Below are 25,789 nucleotides of genomic sequence, written 5' to 3' on the forward strand. Positions count from 1 at the left end.
TGGGGGGGGGGGGGCGGAGACAGGGAGGTACCCACGTGTACATTCTGGAGCCAGACTCAGACAGCAAGACTGAGGGGTGAAAGCTGCCCCCAAAGGCACTGACCCCATACGTTGGCAGGAGGGAACTCACTTGGACCTGGAACCCCCACTGCTTCTCCCGTGCCCCAGCAGGCTCCATAGCAGCTGGTTCCCTAATAGCTCACCCGACAGGTGCAGGGCAGCACATATGGCAACTCCCTCATTCCCCCGCGACCGCTATGCCATCCCCACGTGCAGACAGACACTCAGAGAGGCTGGGTAATCTGCCCCAAGTCCCACCGCTGGCAGCGCCCAGAGCCAGACCCGCTCCCAGGTCCACAAGATTTCAGAGTTCTCTTGTGAAGACAGAAGTGGTTTCTTCCCTGCAGGCTGACCTTTTCTGCATCAGGATGGTCTAATCACACTAATGATGATTAGAGTCATCCTTCCATCCAGAAAACTGCAAGGCACTGACCAACAGAGGAACCAGGTGCTAGTGAGAAGGGGCAGGTGGAAGGCTGGCAGGCAGGTGCCGAGGGGAATGTGGGCTCTGGCGACATGACTCTGGCTGCTCTGAAGCATTCCGGCTCCCTCCCAGCGCCTGGCATGGAGCACATCCCTGGCCCAGCGCCCAGGCAGGCCCAGGCAGGGATGGCTCCCCAAGGGCAACCAGCCTTACGAGGCGGCTGACCTCTGCAGCAGGCCGCGATTTCTAGGGGCTGCCCCCACATTCCTTCCCACGGGCAGAGGCACACCCTCGGCCCAGCAGCTTCCGTCACACCACGTACCATATATCACACTGACACTTCCTATTTATAGGCATATAAGTGTCGCCACAAACGTATGCCGGGGAGAAAGACCACCACGGAACTCTGCTTCCGGGCACTGCTGGGGGGCTGTCCAGGTTTCATCCTAAGGTCTCAGGGAGCACTTCTGACTGGGTCAGACTCTCCCCACGGGGCCCTCAGGATGGGCGCTGAGTCTACGGCCCAGTGCACCCTCCCCGGTGCCTAACAGGAAGGCCCCCAGGCCGGGCCGTGCCTGTAAGGGAATGAAATGCAGACAATGGGGTGGGGGTGGAGGGAAGCCCTGAGGACAATGTCCCAGTGTGGTTCCAAAGACAGCAAGGGCAACCCAATGGAGTCCCTGCCTGGCCACCTGCTCCCCTTACCCCCGGAAGGCCTCCTCTGCTTATGGTCCTGCACCATATCTCACCGGTGCTATGTCTCTGGGACTCGGTCTCTACCCCCCGGGGCAGGGTGCACATCCTGTGCGTTCTTCCCCGGGCACTGAGTGGGGCTGGGAATGCCCACGGGGGAATAAAGGAATGACAGAGAGGGTGGAGGAATCCCCACACACTGGCAAGTAGAGTGCCGCTGCCTCCCCCGCTCCCTTCTAAATTCAGCAGGACCAGCCGGTCTGTGAGCAGCTGGCAGGGACACCACATCTCCAGTGAGCAGCACTCAGAGGGGCCTGGGGCAGTGGCTGGCACAGAGCAGGTGCCCCAGGGAGCGATCGACACTGATGAGCCAAAGGTTGGAAAGTCGGACAGGTCAAACTGGGACGTGATGTGACTTGCTGGGGCTCGCAGCGGGCAGGCAGACCCCTGGCACACCCATCCCGCCCCTGGGGACAGGACAGGCACGGGGAGAAGCTGGAGACCATGCACAAAGCCACAACCAGGAGCAGGACAGGGAGCCGGAGCAGCAGGTGTGAGATCCGGCACACAGACCCCTGCGGGCTCCCAGAGAGACACTGTGAGCTGGAAAGGTGGGGGCATAGGGGGAGATGGGGACACAGGGCAGTCAAAGCTTCCACTCACCTCATGAGAGTTGGTGCCATGAGCCACTCTGGTTTTGCAAACTATGGAGCAGGGAGAGAAAAGCAGAGAGAAATCAGTGAGGTTATTCTCCACAAAGCCTGACTCGCGGTACAGGGAGAAATTCTTGACCCTCCAGCAGCCCGTGGGGATGAGGGGCAGGTAGCAGACACGCGGACTCAACAACGGCCAGCATCTGCACTCAGGCGTCTGGACAGACACTGTGCCAGGCCGGCAAAAGAGCACCCGCCGCCCACACCACCTGATGACCCGTGACCGCTGAGTGCTGCAAAGCCCTCCCTGGCGGCCAAGGCCTTCACGCATCCCAGGGAGCACAGACAGCCCCCCATCCCCACCCGGCCCGGGGCCCGGCCAGCCTGCCCAGCGGGGCCTGGGCGTGGTACGCACTGAAGGGGAATGCCAGGCCGTTCTTCTCCAGGAGCCTCATGGTGTCGTCTCCGCACAGGCTGGTGAGCTCCATGAAGGGTGGCGAGCAGATCCTGTCATCTGGGGACGGCGAAGAAGCCCACGTCAGCACGCCTGCCTACTAGCCCCCAGGCCCACTTCCTGTGACAGAGCCACCTCCCCGGGGCCACGCTCGACAGCCCTGCTCTCCTGAGCAGACACCCCCAAGTCCGCAGCGAGTGCGCGCGCACGCGCGCGCGCGCACACACACACACACACACACACACACACACACACACACACTGACAGTAACGGCAGCATATTCTTCAATTACATTTCGTTTTTCTTTTTTAATTTTTATTTGAGAGGGAGTATGTATGCATCTGCGCATGTGAGCAGGGGAGAGGGGCAGAGGGCGAGAGAGAGAATCCCAAGCAGGCTCCACCCCAGTACAGAGCCCGACTCAGGACTCCATCCCATGACCCTGGGATCATGACCTGAGCCTAAATCAAGAGTCCGACATTCAACCGACTGGGCCTCCCAGGCGCCCCTTTAATTACATTTCCTAACGTTTCCATAATTACAAAACCAGTATGTGAGGAGTATAAAACTTGACTCAAAAGAAAGTAAGAACCACACGCGTTCACAGATAAGACTATGACAACAAACTTCTCAGCCTGAGGCATATACACATTTTATGCACGCAGAACTTTACAAGAGGATCCTGTTCTGCGGGCCAGATTTTCTCTCAACGGACTATGAGCATTCTTCTGGTTCAGTAGAGGCTTCTCCCACCGTGTGCCTCATCGGCTTAACAATGACTGCAGGAGTGGTGCCACGTGCTTAGCTCCTGGCACATGTCTGGCACCGTGCAAAGGACTTTGCATGCATCACCTCTGAAGTCTGCAAAATAATCCTTTGAGAAGGAAGCTGACGTCAGGGAGATTAAAGTGCATGCCCAAGGCTACACAAGCGTTCCTGTGCCTGGGGACACAAGGGCCCTCACCCTCTCGCTACCTAAAGGACACATCTCATCCGCCACCTGCCTGCCAGGTCTGGCCTCCTGACTCTCTCCCTCCCTCTCTCCCTTTCTCAAGCACACTCCCCACCCTTCTCCAGCCTCCTGCAGACACACTCCAGCCCCGGTCTTGCCCCCCTGCCAACAGCTTCTCACTCCCTGCCTTTCCTGAGTCCCCGGGCTCAGAGGGGTGCCCATCCAGTGGGTTCTCGGCATGTTTGGTTTCTCTGAAAAGCTCTGGATGCTGGGTCTGCTCTGCTTGTCCGGACGCTCCTGGTGCCAGGCCCTGAGTTAGGCCAAGACAGATTATTTGTGGGATAACCAAAGGTGCTCTGACGCGCTCTACTGATCGCTAAATTACATTACCGGTTTGTTATTACTGCTTCTTGTCTACTCCCCTTCTCAGACCAGGCCAGCAGCTCCTCAGGAGGTGGTGGGACCACCCTGTACTTCTGGGCACAGAGGCCAGGAAAGGCCGAGCGTTAGTGAGGGGGTGGTGCCCCCCCCCCCAACTTGGAAACCAAACCAAAAGTAAACAAGCAAAGTGGCTTGTCTCCAGGAGCTTCTAGCTACTTGGCTGGCTAAGGTCAGTACATTAAACCAAGGTTTAAGATCCAGCCTCATATAGCTCATAAAAATGAATGCCAAGAATTACACAGGGCATGTTAAAAATGTTTCTACCCGCCCCTCCTTCCCCCCCCCCCCAAGCCCAGGCTCCAAACTGGCGCAAAACTGTCGGGTGTTGGCAGATTTCAGGGGTTGCAGGACTTCTTGGGGACCACGGGAGGGTGGTCTAGGGGCAGCGTCTGCTGAGCCCTGGCAGACAGTGCTGCAGGCCTTCCAAACACAGAACTCCTTTAATCCTCAAATTGCTGTGGTGGTGTCTCCATGGGCAGAGGCCAAAACAGGCAGCCTGCCCCAAGTCACATCATGGTCAATGACAGAGGTTCAAAGGGCAGGCCAGGAAAAGAGAAGTCAGGAAAATCAGGGTGGGGACGTACTGGGGCTGCGTCCTGGCTCTCAGCTGTAAGCCACTACCTAAATAAGGCCCCATTTCTGCACCCCCAGCCTAGGCTCAGAGCCGGGGTGGGAAAGCTTGCTGCCGCAAAAGCACAGCCCCTGCGGCCCAACCCGAACAGAATGCGGCACTCGAGGCCTCAATCTGCAGTAGACAGGGGCTCACCTGGTTTGACCGGAGCCCGGAGCCCCCCTGGCCCACCCCCTCCCACAGGAAGATTCAGAGATCCCTGGAGCCCAACAGGCCACCTCCTGTAAGAGCTTCCAGACTCCCCATCACCAGATTTTTCAGAGCAGATGCTTCTGCCTGGCCTTTAGATTTGCCTTGCAATATCCCTGTCAACGTCCCCTCCCACCCCAGCCCACCCAAACTTCTACATGTCACTGACAACAGCCAACTTCTCAATAAACTGCACTTGATATGTGCCAAACAACACAGTCTACACAGCAACTCAAGCCCCTTCACAAGAACCCCACGAGAAAGTACTGTCACTCCCATTTTACAGAAGAGGAAAATGGGGCACGGAGAGGCGAAGCTCCCTGCCCAGAGTTACACAGTGAGTATGTGGTGTAGCTGGGGCGGGGGCTAGACCTGGGCAGTTGGCTCCCTAGTAGAAAAAGTGTCCACTCCATATTAGCAGGAGAAAGGACAAAGCTTTTATTGAGATGATCATCTCAACAGACTCAGAAAGCACTTGACAAAATCCAACAGCCTTCAAGATAAAAACATTGAGCAAACTAGGAATAGAGCGGAATTTCTTCACTGATTAAAAAGCATTTATAAAAACCACAGAAACATCCTACTTTGGGGTGAAAGACTGGATGCTTTCCGCCTAAGATCAGGAACAAGACAAGAATGTCTGTTCTCGCCACTTCTATTCATTCAATACCATACTGGGTGTTCTCGCCAGGGCAATTAGGAGAGAGTGAAATAAAAAGCTTCCAGACTGGAAAGAAGAAGTAAAACTACCTCTACATGCAGGTGATATGATCTTCTCTATAGGAAATCCCAAGGAATACACACACACAAACCCCAAAAACTATGAAGATAAGTCAGTTCAGCAAGACTGCAGAATAAAAAAGATCAACACACAAAAAACCATTATATTTCTATCTACTAGCAATGAACGATCTGAATGTGAAATTAAGAAAATAATTCTACTTATACTAGCATCAAAAAATAACAGCACTTAAGAAATAAATCTAACAAAGACTTAAATGCTGGAAAAGACAAAACATTATTGAAAGACATTCAGGAAGATCTCAATAGATGGAAAGACGTCCCATGTTCATGGATAAGAGGTTTAATATATTAAGCTGACAACACTCTCACACTGACCTACAGATTCAGCACAATCCCCATTAAAATCCCAGCTTTCTTTTAGCAGGAAGTGACAAGTTAATCTTTAAATTCATGTAAAAATGCAAGGGACCCAGAACAGCCAGTATTGAAATCCTGAAAAACAATAAAGTTGGAAGACTCACACTTCCCAATTTAAAAACTTACAATAAAACTACAGTAATCATGCAGTATGGTAGTGGTACAAGATACGACATACACATCAAAGGACTAGAATTGAGACACCAGAAAGAGAGTCAACTGATTTTCCACGAGGGAGCCAATACAATTCAATAGGGAGAACAACAGTCTTTTCAACCAATCCAAAAACCGGATATCCATGTGTGAGAGAATGAATCTGGAACCCTACCTCACACCATACACAAGAATTGATTCAAAATGGATCATGATCTAAACTGAAGATCTAAAACAATAAAACTCTTAGAAGAAAACGTGAGTGTAAATCTTCATGACCTTGGATCAGGTAATGGTTTCTTAGACACTAAAAGCATAAGCAATGAAAGTAAAAAAAAAAGACAAATCTGACATCATCGAAATTCAAAACTTTTGTGCTTCAAAGGGCACTGTCAAGAAAGTAAAAAAGACAACCCACAGAATGGAGAAAAATATTTGCAAATCATGTATCTGATAATGGCCTAATATCCAAAACCTATAAAGAACTATTAAGAAATAAACGATAAAAAGATGACCCAAATTTAAAACGGGCAAAGGATTTGAATAGAAAGTTCTCAACATAAGACATACAGATGGCCGCTGCGCACGTGAAAAGATGCTCAACATCATTAGCCATCAAGGAAATACACATCAAAACTACACGGAGATCCTATTTCACATCTACTAACGGCTATAATCAAAAAGACAGGAAATAACAAGTGCTAACATTGCCAGTGGGAATCTACAATGATACAGCTGCTTTGGGAAACAGTCTGGCAGTCCCACACACAGTTAAACACAGAGTCACAGTGCGATTCCCAGATACACAACCAAGGGAATGGAAACCTATGTCCACACAAAAGCCTGCCCAGGAATGTTCACAGCAGCATTGGCAAAAAGTGGCAACAACCGAAATGCCCCTCAACTGACGAGTGGGTAAACAAGATATGATGCGCCCATTCAATGGGGTATCATTCAGCCAGAAAAAGGAAAGAAGTGCCGACACGGGCTACAACATGACCTTGAAAACTGTACGCTGAGCGAAGGAAGCTGGTCACAAAAATCCCATATTGTGTGACTTCATTCATATGAAATGTCCAGAATAGGCAAATCTGTCTACGGTGGTTGCCAAGGGCTGGCGGGGATGGGGACTGACTACAAACGGGTACATTTCTTTCTGGGATGAGGAAAACGTTCTGGCCTTAGATAATGGTGATGGTTGCACAATTTGGGGAAGATATTCAAAACTACTGAACTGTACGTGTACTTTAAAAAGGTGGATTTCAGGGGCACCTGGGTGGCTCAGTCGGTTAAGCGTCCGACTTCGGCTCAGGTCATGATCCCATGGTTTGTGAGTTCAAGCCCCATGTTGGGCTCTGTGCTGACAGCTCAGAGCCTGGAGCCTACTTCAGATTCTATGTCTCTCTCTCTCTCTCTCTCTCTCTCTCTCTCTGCTCCTCCCCTGCTTGCTCTCTCTCTCTCAAAAATGAACATTAAAAAAAATTTTTTAATAAATTAAAAGGTGGATTTTATGGCATGTGCACTGTATCAACTAAAAGGAAACAACAAGAAAAATTCCCCAGCAGCAGCAGCTGCCATCTCTCAAGTGCGTACTCCACGTACAGCGTCTCTTTTAAACCTGCAGCTCCCCCTCCCTCGCCCCCCGTCGTCAGGTCCAGGGTGAAGTCAGACAAGGCCAAGGCAAGTGCTTCCCCCAGAGATGTTGGGGTCCAGAGGAAAAGCAGAGACGAGACATTTCCAGTGAATGGGCCACATCTAGCATTAGGCCAGACAGCCCCAGTTTTCTGAAATCTCAGGCTGTGATGTGAAGCGGGGCCCAAGAGAGGTGGCACCAGGAAGGGGGGGCACACGCACACCATCACGGTCTTCCCCCCTTCTCCCAACTTGGAGCCTGCTGACCACACTCTGAGCAGCAGGCACCACTGGGTGCCCACCCTGCTCTCGCTCCAGAGGTAGGTCTGGGACTGAGACTGGCCAATCACACTGCCAAGAAGGACCCATAGTCAGAGCTCAGTCACCAGCAAGAGGCAGCCCCGGGTGAAGGCAGTCTTGAGCCTGCAGGGCAGAGGCTGGAAGGGACCACTGTCCACACCAGGCCATGGCTGCTCCACGCCCCAGGCCTGTTCCTCTCTGGACTCGAGTACAGGAGACGACGATGTCTTTACTGCTTGAACCAGGATCATCCTGCGTGTCCGGGAAATCACACTGAATTAGAAACGACTACGGTTCCTATTTTGGGGTCAACAACCATTCGTCACCAGTGGCAAGATATGTGTTGTGTTGGGGCTCTGCTAAATCATAGGAGCCAGAAATACAGGACTTAATAAACAGACGTGCCCACCCGCACGGAGCTTACATTCCCAGACAGTAAACCAGGCTGGTAAGTGAGATGCACCCCTAGATGGTGCTGGCGGGGTGCCGCAAAGGGGTGCCAGCAGAGCAGGGGCGAGGTCAGGGAGCAAGGTCTCGCTGAACAGAGACAAGGGAAGGTGAGCAGGTGGCAAAGGCGATGCATCTGGGGTCAGTGTGCTCCCGGGGTCGGGGTGGGGAGGGGGACCAGGCCGCGGCAGCATCAGAGCCAGCGCCCTGATGGCAGCTGGCACAGCGGCCCCGCCTCGCGGGGCATGGCAACAGCAGAGGGTTCCGCCAGTTCTCCCGTGGGAAACTCACAACATCACCAGCAGCTCTTCTCCCCAAAGAGAGACTGAAGACTTTCTAGAAGTCAGCCCTGGGAGCCCGGGAGGCTATTTCTGGTTCCCAGAAAAAGGCTACTGTTGCTTATTTATCTATCATCTTTATTTCTGGATGGGAGCTGGAAAGAGGCTTTTTTTAGTCGGATGGTGGGTTGTGTTCTGTTCAGAGCCGAAACGTTAGCCCCTGGGAAACTGAAACAGCGCCGTCCTCCCTCGTCTGCCACCCTCATCACAGAATGTGAAGCTGGAGGCCCTCAGAGATGAGCGAGTCCCAGCCATGTGTCCACACGTCCGAAGAGGAAAGAGAACAGTTCAAGGCCACACACAAGTTACCGGCAGACCAAGGGTGAGAGCCCAGGCGTCTTGAGTCACACCCAGCCTCACTCTGCCAGGTGGCCACGCTCTTATCTGGCTACAGGCAGCTGCTACAGAACTACCAAGAAGGTAAAAGGCCAATGACAAACAGGTGGATATAAGAGGACAGCTAGGGGTAAGACGGCACTCTGAAGCCTGACTTTGAACCGGGGGTAAATTGCTCATCACCTGTAACCTTTGGCAAGTTGACTAAACTCTGCTGGGCCTTACTCTCCTCATCTGTAAAATGGGAGCACTGTCTCCCTGGAGGGTTGTCGGGAGCCCTGGTCCGTAACAGGTACCCCGCAGTGGCAAGGCCAGCTGGGGACACCCACAGGGGAGCAGGCCGATGCTGCACGTGGCCACTGGTCCATGTCCGGCCTCCTGGGGCGTGTCGGGTGCCGGGCCCCGACCTCACTTGCTCTCTCGTGCACCCAGCGTGGTGCTGGCAGGGCAGTCTGTCCTCCCGTGGCTGCAAAAGACATCTTGGCAGGACCGTGGTGGTGGTGGGGAGACTGGGCACAGCTGTAATGGGACCCTGTCCTGGTTCCCTTCTCTTGGACAGGTGTAATTTCTTCACCCAGGCAGTATCTGATGCAAAGACCACCCAGGCGCAGGAACAGTCTCCGAGGACATGCAGGGCTGGAAGCCTCTGAAGCTTCTGTGGCGGGCAGGGCCCCACGAGTGAACAACGCCCAGGAGTCAGGGCTGGGCAGAGGGGAGAAGAGGCGGCAGACAGCCAAGGGAGGGGACCCAGGGGGCCAGGAGCCTGCTGTGTGGCCCGGAGCAATGGGACGACATCAGGAAAGTGTGCCAGAGGAAATACCTATCTTTGCCAGCTCTTGTCTCCCTCTCTAGAAGGTCAGTTCTACAAGGGCAGGCAGGAACTTCTAGGTTTTGTTCACAGCCATAGCCCAGTGCCTAGAACACTGCCTGGCACATAGTAGCTGCTGAGCAAACACTTGCCGAGTGAGTGATCTGACCTGTGGCGTGAAGGGGTCACTGTTGCCTAAGGCACAAGGCTGGCTCCTCGGGCATCCGGGGCACATCTGGACAGACACAGGGCATGCGGTCGGCGTGTCAGGGCACCACCTGACCCATGTTCTGTACCTAGCCTGCGCACAGGCCTCATGCCATCATGTCGTCACACCCCTCCACCTCCGGGCTTGTTCCACTTGGAAACAAGAAAGCAGTCACATACGTCCCTGCTCAGCCTGGCCTTGCGCCCTCTGAAGGACATCCCCTGCACAAGCATCCTCTTTCCCTACTTTGCTACGACTGTGATCGGACTTGCCTCCTTAATTCTGATTTTCCCAAACACTGTTGCTGCCGCTGTCTTCCCGTGACTTCGCGTATCCTGGTTACCTGACCGGTAACGTTTCCCCTGAAGTCATTTACATTTGTGCCAATGTTTCTCCACCAGACGTGGCTTCGATGAATGTGTCTCACATAAGGATTTGTGCTTGTGGTAAGCCACTTCCATTGGCCAAATTCCCAGAAGTCACTTTCGGGGTCCACGGGAGTCGCCGTTTCTGCGGTAGCTGTTGCGCAACACTGAGCCGTTTCCCAAGAGGACTGCAGGTCTTTGCTGTGGCACCGGCAGTGAATGGTCTCGACCGTGCCCTCTCAGCCCCGGGTAGCCCTACTGTCAGAAATCTGGGAAGTGCCTTTAGGAAGGAGGACAGCGGGTGACGTGGGCAACAAGGCCATCGCTGCACATATGGTCGCTTGGGGGCCAGCGGGCCGCCTGGAACAGTGAGCAGGGCACGGAGACGGTGAGGCTGGTGTGGGGCGTCACTAGAGCAAAAGCTCTGAACTGAGGCCTGGAGACCAGTGTGCAATCCCAGCGGCTTCCCTGGGCCCCGGGCTCCGGACCGGCAGAAGGGGAGTCATGACGAGCCGGCCCTGTCCACACGCTGGCGCCGCAGTGAGAACTGAGGACACGGAAGAAGTGCCGTGGAGCCCGCACAAGGCCAGGCAAAGGAGCCGGCCGTTCCAAGGGCCCCGTCCTGCCATCTGTTCACACCTTCCTCGCACAGCTCCGGGCCCAGGTGCCACCGTGAGCCGGGTGGTGCCAAGGGCCCTTGGCCGTCCCCTGCTCCAGACAGGGACAGAAGCAGAGGCAACAGAAGCACCCCAACCCCGTGGCGTGCTGGAGGCAAGGCCAGGAGAAAGCGCGTGACTCGGAGTTCCAGCCAGCCGACCGGGGCTCCCCAACCGGCGGGAGAGCTGGGCTGCCTACGGGGCAGCGCCCCCAGGCCGGGCGCTAGGAAGCAAGTGGCTCAGGAGGCAGACCTGTAACTGCGTCCTGGAGAGACAGGGAGGGCTCCACAGGAGGAGGCCACGCCCGTGGGCCCTAGCCAAGGCGGGAAGAAGTTTCCATCTGGACAAACCCTCTTGCCTCAGCCAGAGCTGCCGCACCGACTCAGGTCCACCTTGCGGGCAGAACGCTGGCTCTGGGAGGGCAGGGGCTTCCTCCATCGCGTTCACGGCCTGACCCCAGTGAAGGGGCGGATGAGTGAACCAAGCAGACACTGGCCTGGGCTCCCACCTCTCCCAGCCCAAGAGAAGCAGCCCCTATCAAAACTCGGTTCCCACACGACCAGCAGCATCTCGTCCCGGGGGCCTGCACACCACCCCCAGATGCTGCCTCTCAGAGCCGGGCTCCGTCCTGCCTCCCTGAGCCACTCCCCATGCCCAGGGGCCCAGGTCCCAGGGCGGGACATGGTCTTATGCAGCACTGTCACTGGCAGAGCAGGCACAGGAAAAGGTTCAGGGGCAGAAGGGTCGGGTTCCCACTCCATCTTCTCAGAGCTGAGGAAAAAACAGTGCCCTGATGTCCCAGGCCCGGAGCCTTGCACATGCTGGTCCCCCAGCCCACCAAATCCTTTTTCCTAGCCCCTTCTCGGCCTGATAAACTCCTGCCTGTCCTCCTAGCCTGGTCAGGCCACCTTCTGTGCATCTAGGAAAAGGGCCCTTCTGCTGGCTCATCTCGTGGTGACTAATGATGTGCCGAACTTGGCACAGACTGGGCGCCCCTGGACGGTCCGCAGGAGACACAGGCTACCTGGGTTTGAATCCCAGCTCCACCTCATGGGAGCTTTGTGACTCTGGCCAAGCAACTTTATCTCTCTGCCTCAGTTTCCTCACTAGAAGATGAGGGCAACAGTACCTACTTCACAGGGCTGCCCCCCACCCCCCATGAAATGGTCCGTAAGTACAGACTATATGTCCATACCTCGCCATAGGTGCGACAAACCTTTTTTATTTAGTAAGAAATAAACTGTGACTGATACAGCTAAATTACAGATTACCAAGCGTGAGTGGCAGAAGTGAGGTGCGTTGGGGAAGGGCAGGCAGATCATATGCCAAATACATACCCCGACATGTCCACCATGACGCTCAGGGCCAAGGCGGTCATGGAAGACTGCCTGGAGGAGACCGTTACCACGCATGGGGGCCCAGAAAGCAAAACGTGACAGCGATGATGAGCATCGATTCTGCAGCTGAGAGCCAGCCCAGTCCCTGCAACCTGTGCCACCCAGGCCAGGCCAGTGACCCTCTCTGATCCTTTCCCTCATCCGTAAAATGGGAAAGCAACACTGCCCACCTCCAAGCTGTACAAACACTTGGTGAGGCCATATGCACGACGGGCATCTGAAAACACGTGAGAACCAGAGTTAGCCCTGTTTCTCTAGACATACCACCCGCCTCACGGCATCTCTGCAGGCGCTTTCCCTCTGGGAGGGGAGGCACCACCCCAGGGTTGGGGCAGCTACAGTGGCCTCAGCCAGTCCTCCTGGGACACTGACCAAACAGGTGCTGTGGACGAGCACTGGGGCTCCTTCCCAGCTGCCTGACTCCATGATCCTGGAGTCTGTGAATCAGGGAGCCCCCTTCTTGGTACCTTCGCCCCCATTACCATCTTCTCCCCACAGCTTCTGCTCTACCCACAAACCACTGGACTTCTGGCATCTCGCCCGCCTTATTCACCGTCTAACCCAAACCACACCTCGCTATCAGATCCTGGGTCATCTTTCTAAAGCTCCCACGTGTATACTGAGGCTATTCTCAGCCCAAGAATTGTCCATGGCTGACTCAAGTGGAAGTCCAAAGCCCTTCCAGGCTTCTGCAACTTGCCCCTGCTTACCTTCCTGTTACGGGTTGGAGTGTGCTCCCCCACAATCCATATGCTGAAGTCCCAACCCCCCGTTCCTCCGAACATGACTGTATTTGGAGACAGGGCCTTTAGAGAAGTTTTGACGTTGAAACAAGGTCATCCGGGCGGGCCCTAATCCAATCTGACTGGTGTCCTTATGAGAGGAGATTAAGACACAGACACGCACAGGGGGATGACCGGGTGAGGACACAGGGAGAAGGCGGCCACCTACAAGCCAAGGAGCCAGGCCTCTGAAGGAACCAGCCCTATGACACCTCGATCCTGGACTTTCAGCTTCCAGAACCATAAAGTTCTGTTGTTGAGGCTGCAGGTCTGTGGTGCTTAGCTGGGGCGGCTCTAGCCAACTAATGCACTTCCCAAGTCCTCCCGCAACACAGAATCCAAGATCCTTGCCAGCTAAACCCTGGCTCCTGGCGGAGCTCTCACTGTTCCCCACACTCACCTCTGGGATGCCCCTCCTCCCACCACTTGGCAACGACCCACTCATCCAGTTCCCCTGTGCCCTCGAGCACAAGTGGTCTCCCACTGATACCACCTCCTGGCAGTGCCTCACCCAGAACCTTCCACCAGCAACCTCGCGTGTTCCAGCACCACCGCTCTCCTGCCCTGCTACCTTGTCTGATTGCTCATGTCTCGGACCCTGTTATATTTTCACAAGTTTGGGGTTTGACTCAGGAACCAGGCAGTACGTTCCTTGGGGTCAGGATCCAGCCTTCCCCCCCTCCAGCACTGCTCTGAGGTGGCAGCAAGAAACATCTCTCTGGCAAGTGCACGTGTGTGAGATGAACCGGGAGACAGAATAAAAGTGAGCTGTGAGCACTGGAAACAACACAGAAGGGGAAGCTGGGAGCCAGCACAAAGGGGGTGGCCTGCAACTCCCAAAGCGGCCACTATGTGGCGCCGCTGGTCTGGGACAGCCCTGATGACTGGCATTGGGCTTGAAGGGGTAAAGCCCTGAGAGTCTGGCCTGCCAACCTGAAGGCGCCACTGTCCATGACTCATTTAGTGCTTGACTGTCCAAAGTCACTTTCCCTCTGCCGGTAAGCTGTTAGGGGCCAGAAGCCACATGCTCTTGAATTCTAGGCAGGGAAAGATGCTCCGAGCATTCTGGGTAAACCAAGTTTCAGCCTGACAGCAGCTCTGAAGATAATCCGAAGGGCTCTTCGGCTCATGGTGATGGCAGCCCCCCTGTAACTTGGAACAGTCGAGTCACAGGCATGTGGGGGTGGGAGACTGCGAAAGGCCCGGGCTGGGAGGCCAGGAAGGGCCCAGAAGACAGGCCCATGGCTGAGAGGAGGTGGATGTGGGAACCGGTCTCTGATCTGGAGCTGAGCCTGGGCCTGCAGAGGGCATCCCTGTCCTTGGCACAACTTCCTGCTGTCACTGCCCAGAGCACAGTGTCCTGTCCACCTGGCCTGGCCAGGAAGGGCTCCGGCACTATCTGAGCAACTGTTTGCCCTTCCCCAGGCAGCACTCCGTCCTCACCTCCCCACTCTCCTGGGCGAGTCCTCTCCTAGGACATCCTCACTGCCCATGTCTCCAACCACCTGCCACCCCTCCATCAGCTAAGTCAGAATCTGTTCTTCCTTGTTGCCGATTCCCGCCAGTTATGCCTACGAATGGTCCCTTGAGCTGTCCTCTCTGTCCCCGAACACCTACTTCCCCAGTTCATTCTGCACTGTTTATGGCAGGTGACTCACCTCTCCCTGTACCCTGAGGGCCCCTTGGATTTGTTGGGGGGATTTGAGTTGCGCTTCAAAAGGGTGGAAACAATTGGACGGCAGTGACATCATCGTGCGTATCTTCAGACCATTCATAGCCTTGGATGAGATGAAGCCGAAATAATATGTTTTGTTTGGTTTAAGACCGTTGCAGCCCTCAAAGCCGGCATGCCCTGGGGATGTGGGGACTGGGGAGCCTGACTCATGGAAACCACCTGGAAATCTGCCGGGACTCCGGGTCAGTCCCAGGAGAAGCGGTTCCTCACCCTCCTAGCCGGCCCCTCGTAGCCTATGGGTATACGCACCAGTGGGCCAAGTGCCTGGGTTCCAATCCTAGGGCCCCTGGCTCACCCTGAGCTGCTTCTCCGTGCCTCAGTTTCCACATCTGCAAGATGGGGATAACAGCAGTAGCCACCACAAAAAGGACCACTGGGAGGACTAAATAAGACACCTGAGTTACCGTGCCGGGACCGCAGGTAGTAAGCAGTAAGCAGCAGGAGACATGGCTTCGCTACCGTTACTAGTCACAGCTGGGTCTGCTCTCCTTCCTCCCCGAGGTCCAGCCAACACCCCAGGGTCCAGGCCGAACCTACGACAGAGCTGAGGGCTCCTCAGGAGCTAGGACTGTCTCAGGACTACTAGGCATAGGGCAGGGGTGCCCTCTTCCAGCACCTGCTGTGGGACAAGAGAGGAAAGAGGGCCCTGCTCACCCTGCCCAGGCACCGAGGAGCTCAGATGGAGCCAGAGGGCAATCGAAGCTGACAGGGAGAGCGGCCCACAGGGAACCGCGTCCCTGAAAGGCAGGCGGGACCGGGTGCCGCTCATCAGTCCGGTTTATCCAGAGCAGCCGAGGGAAGGAAGGGCGTGACACCTCAAAGGGCCTGTGAGGACAGTGGGTGTGAGGGAAGGCCCGCCAGGGCTCCTTCTGCCCAGGTCACCGACCACACAGACCAGGCAGGGGCCGGGAGGCCAACGGGCACAGGGTCGGACCCGGGCGGCATTCCTCCCCAGGACGCCCGAGGGGAGCAGCAGGGAAGTGAGGGGAGAAGTGGCACCTCCTGAGAAGGGGGGCCTTGTGCTGTCTCCTTCCTGCTCACACAGAGCAGAGGGGGAAGCTGGGGTGAGGGAGGCCCGGCAGGAGCGACGGGTGGAAGCCTTGCCTATACCTCCCACCACACCCACCCCTGAGCTCTGGACAAAACAGGTTTCGCTCAGTCTCTCACACAAGCTCCCACCTCTGGGCTCAGGCCCCAGCATGTGCCTCCCAATCCTGGTACCCAGTCACCCCTGACAGGACTGGGGGACCGCCTTGCTCACCTCAGTACACGTGGGGCCTGTCCTAGAGCCGAGAACGCTGCAGGCCTGCCCTGGCTATGCTCTGCGGAAAGCTGCGCGGGCCTGCAACGCGGCTCCTGCCACCGAGAGGTGGACCCAGGCAGGCGCACACAGCCCAGTGCCAGGTCTCCGCTCACGGGATTCTCCTAGCAGCGCTATGCACAGATCACGACCGTCACCTCCATTGTGCATGGAAGGACACTGAGGCCCCGGGAGGGTACGTTCTGTCCTCAGGGCCGAAAGCCAGTATGTGGCAGAGCCAGCTTCCACGCAGGCAGCCTGGCCCTCAGCGTGGCAGCCTAAGTGGAACCTCACTGCCCTCCTCTCCTCAGTCCCACTAAAGGTCTCTGGGCCTAGAGGGAGTTAGAGAGGCGTCAAGCTGGGTACGCGTCCCCAACACTGTGTGACTGGCTATCCCAGGCTGCCTGAGTATGTGCGACCTTGAGGAAGTTCCTCGCCCCTCCGTGCCTTGGTTTCCTGGTCTGTAAAATGGGGGTAAGAACAGTCCTCAGTCCTGTCCGTGGGCCTGCTGCCGGGATCAAACGAACTGACCTACAGACACTTCAAACAAAAACTGGCACACGGCAGGTACGGAGTGACAGATTCCGCCATCCCTCCACCTTGAGTACAGGGGCGGTTACTCGAAGGGCTACCATTTTAAAAAGTCTAAGATCACCTCAGTGAGCCCAGCACTGCTCTGCATGGCCCGACAAGGCCCCTGCGGAGAGGGAAAAACGGGGAGTGGACGTGGAAGAACAACGCGCCTGCGTTTTCCTGCCTGGAGACAGTGCCGTTGACGCCGAGCATGAAGGGAGACGGAGCCTCCTCGTCCATCTGTCCACCGAGACAGAACTGGGACTCTTAAAGCGGACCGGCAGCCAACATGCGGGCCATCTCCCAGAGGGCCACCACTCTCCCCTCGCAGAGCGCTCGGCTTCGAGCAGCATCCTCAGGCTCAGAAGACAAGGTCAGACGTGAGCTGTCAGTCCCCAGCAGGATCAGAAAAACAGCGACGTCAGCAACGGGGCCGAGAGAACATGAGACAGACGAAACGTTCGCAGGCCTGACAGTGTTCTCAGCCACGGCCAGAGCTTTCTGAGGCAGCGGAGTGAAAACTCCCTGGCAGTCTTCTCCAAAGGTGGCCTCGCTGACGTGGGTCCTTGACTTGACTGTCGTTTGGAGCCAGTGGGTGGAGGGCACTCTTCACCAGCGGCTGCAGCCCCTACCCTGCTCCCTGGAGGCTCTGAGGGCCCCAAAGGCCTTGCCGCAGCTGCTACCTCCCTGCCCACAGCTTGAGCCTCAGGCTCTCTGGCTACAGGTGAGTGGTCGGGGTGGTGGCGGGAGGAGGGGGCAGACACTGGAAGATGTGGAATCAGCCCGAAACTGAGGGAGGGGGGGTTGCTTGTGGGCAGGGACAGAGAGAAAGAAATGCCACAGCTCGGACATCTCCCGGTCTGACAAGGCCCTGGTCAGCTGGATGAGCAGTTTCCTCCCATCTGACTTAGCTAATGACCTGCTTCATCTCCAGGGCCCAGAGTGCTGTTTGCACTGGGACGTTCACAAAGCCCCGGAACAGAGGAGCCAGACACGGGCCCAGGCAGAGACACGGACATTCCTGAGCCCTATTCCAGCTGATGGAAACGGCTGCTGGCAAAATGTGGATTAACTCCATGGCAGCTGTTTCCAGTGATTTATGGCCCCTTCCGGACCGAGGCAGACACTCGCTGCCCCCACTCAGCTCCAGCTCCCAAAATGCAGCAGCCTTTTTTTGTTTTCAAGATGTTTCAAAAATAATGTTTAAAGTGCTCTCTCTGGCAGCTCATATTCTAAAAGCAGAACAGAAAATGTTAGCTTGGCCCCAGTGCAAAGATGAAGCTTCCATCGATGAAACAGTCTATATTTTAAACAAGGAGACAACTTCCTTAATCCAGAAAGGATGGTAACCAACCAGGAAGAAGAAGACCACCAACCCAACAGAGAAGTGGGCAAATGAAGAGACTCACACATAGAAGAAATGCAAAGGGCCAATAAGCGTATAAAGAGATGCTCTATCAGGGATGCCTGGGTGGCTCGGTCGGTTGAGCGTCCGACTTCGGCTCAGGTCATGATCTCACAGTCATGAGTTCGAGCCCTGCGTCAGGCTCTGTGCTGACAGCTTAGAGCCTAGAGCCTGCTTCAGATTCCGTGTCTCCCTCTCTCTCTGCCCCTTCCTCTCTCTCTCTCTCTCTCAAAAGTAAATTAACATTAAAAAAAAAGAGAGATGCTCTATCTTGTCAATGACAGAAGAAATGCCAATTAAGATAGGTATCATTTCCCTGGACAATGGGCACAGGAGAGTGACATTTACTCAAACTTTTTGAAGAACAATCCAGCGGTACCTGCCAATGTGAGCAATGTTTACAAAAATCTCTCTCTGAGGAATTCTACTTCTAGGAATTAATGTTCGAGAAATATGCAGAAATCTATGTTTACGACAGCCCGGTTGAATAAAAAAAAAAAAACTAGAATGTCCTTATGAGCTCAATATAATCGAGCAAATTACGATTCTATCAATCATGTGCTGAAATATTATGTTGCCACCAAAAAAGAGCCAAGCAGACCTATCTCCCTCATCTTTCATGGGCCATGGAAAGCAGCCAAGATACATACTAAGTAGGGAAAAAAACAAGCTTTATGAGAACACGTGTAGTCTGATTCTGCCTCTTTTCTTTTTTAAAGTACGTACATATATTTGTACGTGTATGAGAAGGGTCTAGAAGGGTGGATTCCACACCATCAAAAGCAGCTGCCTCTGGGAAGTGCGTCACCAACAATCAGGGCCCTGCCTGTTGATAGGGAGGGAATTCAAGGTCAGGTTTGTGCAGAGTTGGAGGTGAGCGGCGCCCAGTCTGGGGATTCTTAAAGTGTGGTGGGCGGAGCAAGCCTTTCACCAGAAGCCCTACAGAGAGGAGCAGGGGGTACAACCGATTGGGGGGGAAAGCCGAATACTGCCATATTCCATTGATTCTAAGACATGTGTTTTTTCTTTTTTCTTTTTCTTAAATTTTTTCAAGTGTTTATCCATTTTGAGAGAGGAGGAGAGTGAGCAGGGGAGGGGCAGAGAGAGAGAGAGAGAGAGAGAGAGAGAGAGAGAGGGAATCCCAAGCAGGCCCCACACCATCAGTGCAGAGCCCAACGCAGGGCTTGAACCCACAAACCATGAGATCATGACCTCAGCTGAAATCAAGAGGCAGACACTTAACTGACTGAGCCACCCAGACACCCCTAAGACATACGTTTTTTCATTTTCCATCTCTGAGGTTGAGATGTGTCTCATCATTGATGCTGTATCACAATTTAATTAGCACTTTCCCCCTATTTGTGGGATATAAACTACCACTATATCTTACCATCAGTGGTGAAATTCATCACACCACCCTCCAGAAGACTCGAGAGTCAAACTGACATATTAAAGGCTCTGAGAAGTCCTGTGGCAAAGAACTTTCTCCAACGCAATCCCCTTTCTTCCTCCTTAATTCTCATCTTCACCTTTCTCTTTACTTACAAATGAGAATATGCGAGGGCTCCACGAAGTGCCCTCTTATGGATGTCTGCAAAAGCCCTGGTTTGAAGAGGGGCATGCTTATTTTTAAAAATTCGATATAATGACCATTTGGCAAGTACCACAGTAGCAACACTTGTCATCAAGAACCATCAGTGGTTCTAAAATAGCAGGAAAAGTATGACGAGAAACAGGGTGTCTGCAAAGGTTATAAGGTCTGCAAAGTTATAAGATAACTGCTAATTACAGAGAAAAATAGAAACGAACAGTAGAGAAACGTGACACACAGCACTCCGACCAAATGATCAGTTAACCAGATAGAACACACAGAACGTCATGCCCTCCTGATAGACAGGATGTGCAAAGGAGGGCACAGCATTGCTGGTGTGGCGTTCCTGCCCAAAATGCAGAATGTCAACCGAATCCCGTTAACACTGGAAGACATCTGTGTGCCAGCACACGAGCAAGAAGCCTGGTATCTCATCCAGAGATACTGGGCTAGACGGAGCCGGAGGGAGGCACCCGTGGGGGAAGGGGCTGCCCCTGCCTGGCTGCTATAGTCCCAAAGGCTTGGAAGGTCCAGTGAGAAGCTCTGAGGGCACAAACAGGAAAGTTCTTTCCAAGAACGGACCTGAGTCTCCTTGGGAGGCTGCAAACCAGCCACCATGAGAGCCCACTTCACTCCCGGAATCTCTCCTTGGAACCTCCAGTCCTGTGTCCTAGACTACGGCAGAGGAAGTGAGGAATTTGGCAGAGGACTGCCAAAGAGAGAAGGTCAGTGCCAGCATGGAGGGGGCACCCCTATCAGGCCGCCATGGCAGCGGGAAGGCAAGGTGGGGAGCTGGGTGCTGGTCTGCTGTCATTCGGTCAGACCATACCAGCTCTGGGACTCTGGCTTCCGGTATAACTGCAGAAAACAAGAAGTGAGGGGACACCTGCACCCTCCCCCCAAAGGGAGTCACTGCATCTCCACGTCCCTGACCCAGTAAGACCAGCCCCTGGGCCCCGGCACTAGGAAGCCTGGACCTTGAGAGCTTTGAGGCAGAAGCTGAGTCTGTTTCCCCAGGGAACAGGGGCCGCTGCCCTCCGGGCACAGCCCTCAGCCTTCTGGAACGCAGAATGTGTCAAGATGGAGGCTGCTGAAGAGCAGGCTGGGGTCTGTGCATTCCCCAAGGTACCTGTCATCTCCCCGCTGCAGGCAGGCCAGGGTGGGGAGACACAAAGGAAACAGCTCTCGGGCGGGAGGAGAATGAGCAGGCCTAGGCCTGTGGGGGGCAGGCGGGGACAAGCAGTGAGCAGACGTGAGCCTGTGGGAAGTCCTCCCGTGCTCTGGGCTCTGCGGTCTCCACTGTGAGCCCGTCTGGCAGGGCCAACACCCTCAGGATTCCTGTGGGTGATACAGGGCCTCACTTCAGAAGGGGACCTCTGAGGGCTGAGGATGAGCCGGCAGGCAGGTGGGTGGAGAAGAGAGAGACACAGAGTCCCTGCAGGGCCCGATGCCCGGATAGCAGCAGAGGTGAACCCTGGCCCCAGGCCTGCATGGCAGGTGTGGCCTCTGACCCGGAGCCAAGGACAGGAGCAGACCCCACCCAGGGCGAGCAGAGGGCACGGAGATGGGTGGGGCTCAGAGAATCAGCTGCAAAATGCATCTGGTGTAGGAAGGAGGCTTGGTTTTGAAGTCGGCACAGGGCTCGACGTGAAGACTTCTGAAACCCTCCCCTCTCTCAGCCTCCACTTTCTCATTGCTGAGAGGACTCACCATGAGGAGAGGAGGAGCTGCCCGCCCAGGGCCAGGCATGGTCCTCAGTACTATCCTCAGCATCTACCTCCTCTTGGCAGGTAACAAAGGGAGGCTCACCAGGGCACCGCCAAAATGCCACTAGGTTCAGGCCCAGGCCCCACCTAATGCTGGGAAGGTGCCTACCTCGGCCGGGCCCACAGATGGTGCTCTACCCACCATCCTGCTCTGGCGACCCTCTGCCTCGATCTGAACACGGCGTCTCTACCTGGGTCACGGGAAGCAGCCGACATGAAAAATGAGGACAGTGTTTCTCCCACATGCCCCCAAGTCCAGGAGGGAAACCAGGAGCCAAGCACCCACCCAAAGCCCCCACCCCCACCCAAGCTTGTAGAGGCTGTGCCATTTGCACAGCCACCTGCTCCAGGAGTTTGCCCGGGCCCGGCCTGGTGCTCTGTCCCCTTGGCCTCAGCGCTGTGGGTCAGGCTGGCTGACACTCAAGGGAGACACAGGCAGGCAGGCACCATAAGGCCTCCTGTGAAGCCCACTCAATGCGTACGGAGTGTTTATTTGGCAGGCTGTTTCAAAACTCCAGCCTCCTGCACAAAATCAGGCTGGAAGCTGGCTGACTCGGGACTGACAGTCCTTGGGGTGCGCTCACTCCTGTCCTCCTCGTCCTCAACTCCAGGCCCCGCCACCCACTACCAGTTTCTGCCACATGCCTCCCGCCTAGAACCTGGGCGCCCAGCAGGACCAAGGAGAGGGAGCCGACGGCATGGGACACCCAACTCTGGGCCACCCGCACTCGCTGCAACGAACAGGGCCTGACCCGCTGCGCACTGGCCCCCAGGGAGGTGAAAGCAACCCCTCGGTACAGATGAGCAAACGACTCAGAGGGAACCAGTGACTGCGCAGGCCCAACGAGGGGAGCTGAGCCCAGTCTGTCGGGACCAAAGCCTGTTCTCTTCCACCACCGTATGTGGCTGCTCTCAAACCGAACAGACAGGACTCCTGTTTCCTCCGGAACTCTGGGGCACAGAGCCTCAGTGACCGTTTCAAGCAGAGCTGCTCATTTCTCGGTGGAGTGGACCCCAGGGACCTTCTGGGGTCGGTGTCACCTCCTGAACAGCAGAGGGCACCCAAGAGTGCCACCAGCTGGCAGTCCCAGCAGAGCCCCTCTCTGTGTCCATCCAGGCCTCTGCCTCAGTCAGTCCGTGTCAGGGACGGGGTGTCGGTCCGGTCCGTGTCGGGGATGGCGTGGGAGGAGCAAGCAGTACACCCAGGGTTTCAGGGACCAGCAGCTGAGAGCACAGACGGATGGCGCTCGGTTCAGATCCCAGCTCTGCCCCCCAAAGTAGTTCTGTGGCCTGAACTGACAAGCCCACGCACTTCAGTGTCGAACCTTTCTCATAGGGTCACTGCGAGGGTTAAATTAGCTAAAGTGCTTCGGACAGTGCCTGGTCTGCAGGAAGTGCTGCCTCAGTGCCCACCCAAGCCCCGACAGAGGAAGCTCACAGAGGAAAGCGACCTCCTCAGGTCACAAGGCAGGGAGCACAGGCAGATCAGAGCCCCAAGCCTTGACCCCAAGCCCCTTCCCTGGCCTCTTCTTTCACACCCACAGGCCTGTGCACCCCCCAGCTCCACCACACCCCTCCCCCACTGGCCACCCTCGCCCAACCGAGGCTCTGTGGGGAATTATTCCTCCAGGCTCTGAGGAATGTTCCTTTCTCTTCACTTGCCATCTAGATGACTCCATTTTCAATCCAGCTTCCCAATGGCCTCCAAGAGGAGCCCTGATTAATTTCCCATAAAACCACAGGCAGAATTGCTCCATCCGTGGTGTGCACCTCCCTCTCCAGGGAGGCCTGGCGTCCCGATGGCCATCTGTCACCTCCAGAGCACGTCACCCATCACCCACAGCTGTCATCAGCTCTGAAGGGTCTCCTGAGCCCTCTGTCCCGACACCCTCCATCAGCCACTGCCCCCACCCCACCCCTGACTCCCGAGGTCAAAAAGACAAGCCTGTGTCATCCAATCACAGCCCAGCTTGCTCTCGTATCACGTTGGCCAGTTCAGGAGCCAGCCAGAGCCTTGCCCAGAATTGCTCAGCTGGGGTGGCAGAGCCAGGCCTGGGCCTCGGGGTTTCCGTCTCAAAATCTTGGCCCTAGGCGGCACACAGGTGGCAGGGAGAGAAAAGGCCTGCAGACACGTGCTGGGCAATCACGACTTACTGCCCCAGCCTCCCTCCCCTCACTCCCTCCCCGTCCCCAAGCCTGCACCAGGCAATGTTTCATTTCTGGGAGGTTCCTGCACTTGGTTTGAATTGGATCCAGGTTAGTGCCATCTGTTGCCTCTGGCTAAGGGGTGTGGGTATGACCCTGCCCAGAAACAGTCATCTATTAGAGAAACCTGTGGCCCAAACGCTCTGGGGTGGCTCACTCTGCAAGCCTAGTGACCTGACACTGCTTTGAGCTGCTGTGTGGAAGGAGCTTACTGCTAAGGTCACAGGCTGAGGCCATAGCCTCTGGCTACCTGGAGGAGAAATTGTCATTCCAAGAATCATTCACCCATGGATTCTCCATGTAGCAACCCACTTCCCGGAAGGAAGGAAGGAAGGAAGGAAGGAAGGAAGGAAGGAAGGAAGGAAGGAAGGAAGGAAGGGGTCTCAGATGGACTAACTGTCCCTCAAATCTGTTCTCCCTCTTCTTCCACAGTGACAAAGCTCGCACACTGTAGCTGGGCACATGGCTGCCCAGAACAGAAAGCACATTCCCCGACTCCCTTGCAGCTCAGTTTGGGACTCAGTCCTGGCTGTGGACAGAGCATCGTGGTGTGGCTTCCAGGGCCTTTCCTTAAAGATAACTAAGGCTGTTTCCCCTTGCTTCCTTTTCCTTAGCGCCTCCCCACCCTTATGTCTAGATCTTGGATGTGACGGCTGGAGTCTCAGCAGCACCACTGTGGACCAGGAGGCCCACATCACAGAACCATCAGCTGGAAGAAGTCTGGGTTCTCTCTCCGGGCTTTTCCATGACACGGAAACGAAGTCCCATCTGATTTAAGCCACCGTTACTTCCGGTCTCTGTTGCTACGGCAACCCTAGCACTAACCAAATGGCCTCCCCTCCAGGCTCTGGATTAGAAGAGGGTGAGGTCTGGGAGCATGGAACCGAGATGGCTCCCAGGTAGTCTGACGGGGAGCCAGGGGCTCCAGACAGCAGGCCTCCCCTGTCTGCACAGCTGACGCTGAACGTTGAGACAGAAGGCCTGCCTGGGCGTGGACCCCTCCACCCCCACCCCACGTGCCACACCCACCCTCACTGAGCAGGCAGCCCTGGTCACCTCCCCTCAGCAGCCTCCCCGGGTCTGTCCCTGCAGCAGCCCAGGCTCTCTGAGGCAGAGAGAGCCACCTCAGCTGAAGGACAGGACACCTCAAGGAGGTCTCCACCCAGCCCCTTCTTCCCACGCAGAAAGTGTCACTTGGACTGCTCTAATTGCCTGAGGAGCTTACAGGGTAATCACGGCCATTTACAGTACGCTTAACAGGCTGCCTCCAGGAATAGCAGGAGTGGGGCGGAGGAGTGCCGGGGATGTGCCTCCCAGAGAAGGTTCTCTGCATCTGCAGGGAGGAGGAGCCCCCGCTCTGGGAGGATGGAAGGTGGGAGCCCGCAGTGCTTCCATAAGAACAGCCGTGGGGGGATGGGGGCAGGAAAAGGCTCCAGGAAATCCCAGCTTCTGCCCACCCTCCTGGAAGAATGCCAGCCCGGCTCGGTGTGCACGATAAGGAAAATCCAGGGCGCAGCGGTCATGGCCCACCCACAAAACAATTCCTGCTGGCCTAGGACCAAGCCTGCCTGGAGGGTTTGGTCAACACGTTCTTGCTGGCCATGGAGGGGGCTTCCCCACCCCCCAACCCTGCAGGCAGCTCCCGAGCTGATGACACCTGAGTTTGAGGTTTCTCGGACCCGGCAGCATGGGGTCTGACTCCCTCCCCACTGGGGGTCGGTCACCGGGCCCTCACACCTATGGCTCGGTGTGGGGCACCCTTACAACAGCATATAGGTAATGCCCATTAGAACCTGTCCCCGGGCCACACCTACACTGATCGCAGGTATATTCGAACCCTTCACTCACCAGCTCACACCCTTTCAGTGGCTGCTCCTGAGCGAGGTCCCCAACTGCACAAGGCATTCCAAGTCCCCCACACTGACCCAGCAGTCTGCAGGTCACACACAAGCCCCCCACGCTGCGGCCCTCTCCCACTCTGCTCACACAACAGCCTGATCTGGGAGGCCCAGGCTGTCCCCCTCAGTCTCGCCCACCAAGGACAGCCCTGCTTCTTGTGCACACTCACAGTCCAGGCCCAGGCTCACCCTTGACCCCAGCCCTGATCCTCTAGGCATGAACACTGAGAGAGACT

The 25,789-nt window shown here is 55.7% G+C and overlaps 1 protein-coding gene across 7 annotated transcripts in view; it reads right to left on the bottom strand.

The window, feature by feature from the left end:
- Window positions 1-25,789, bottom strand: part of ITPK1 (inositol-tetrakisphosphate 1-kinase) — a 178,302-nt gene that overhangs the window by 19,690 nt on the left and 132,823 nt on the right. For all 7 annotated transcript variants that reach the window (XM_023255974.2, XM_023255971.2, XM_023255973.2 and 4 more), the window contains 2 exons: window positions 2,246-2,344; window positions 1,841-1,881 (listed from right to left, as the gene is read on the bottom strand). In XM_023255974.2, coding sequence (XP_023111742.1) covers window positions 1,841-1,881; window positions 2,246-2,344 — 140 coding nt within the window. The remainder of the gene's footprint in view (window positions 1-1,840; window positions 1,882-2,245; window positions 2,345-25,789) is intronic.

The sequence above is a fragment of the Felis catus genome, chromosome B3 (assembly GCF_018350175.1).
Source record: "Felis catus isolate Fca126 chromosome B3, F.catus_Fca126_mat1.0, whole genome shotgun sequence".
Classification (NCBI taxonomy): Eukaryota; Metazoa; Chordata; class Mammalia; order Carnivora; family Felidae; genus Felis; species Felis catus.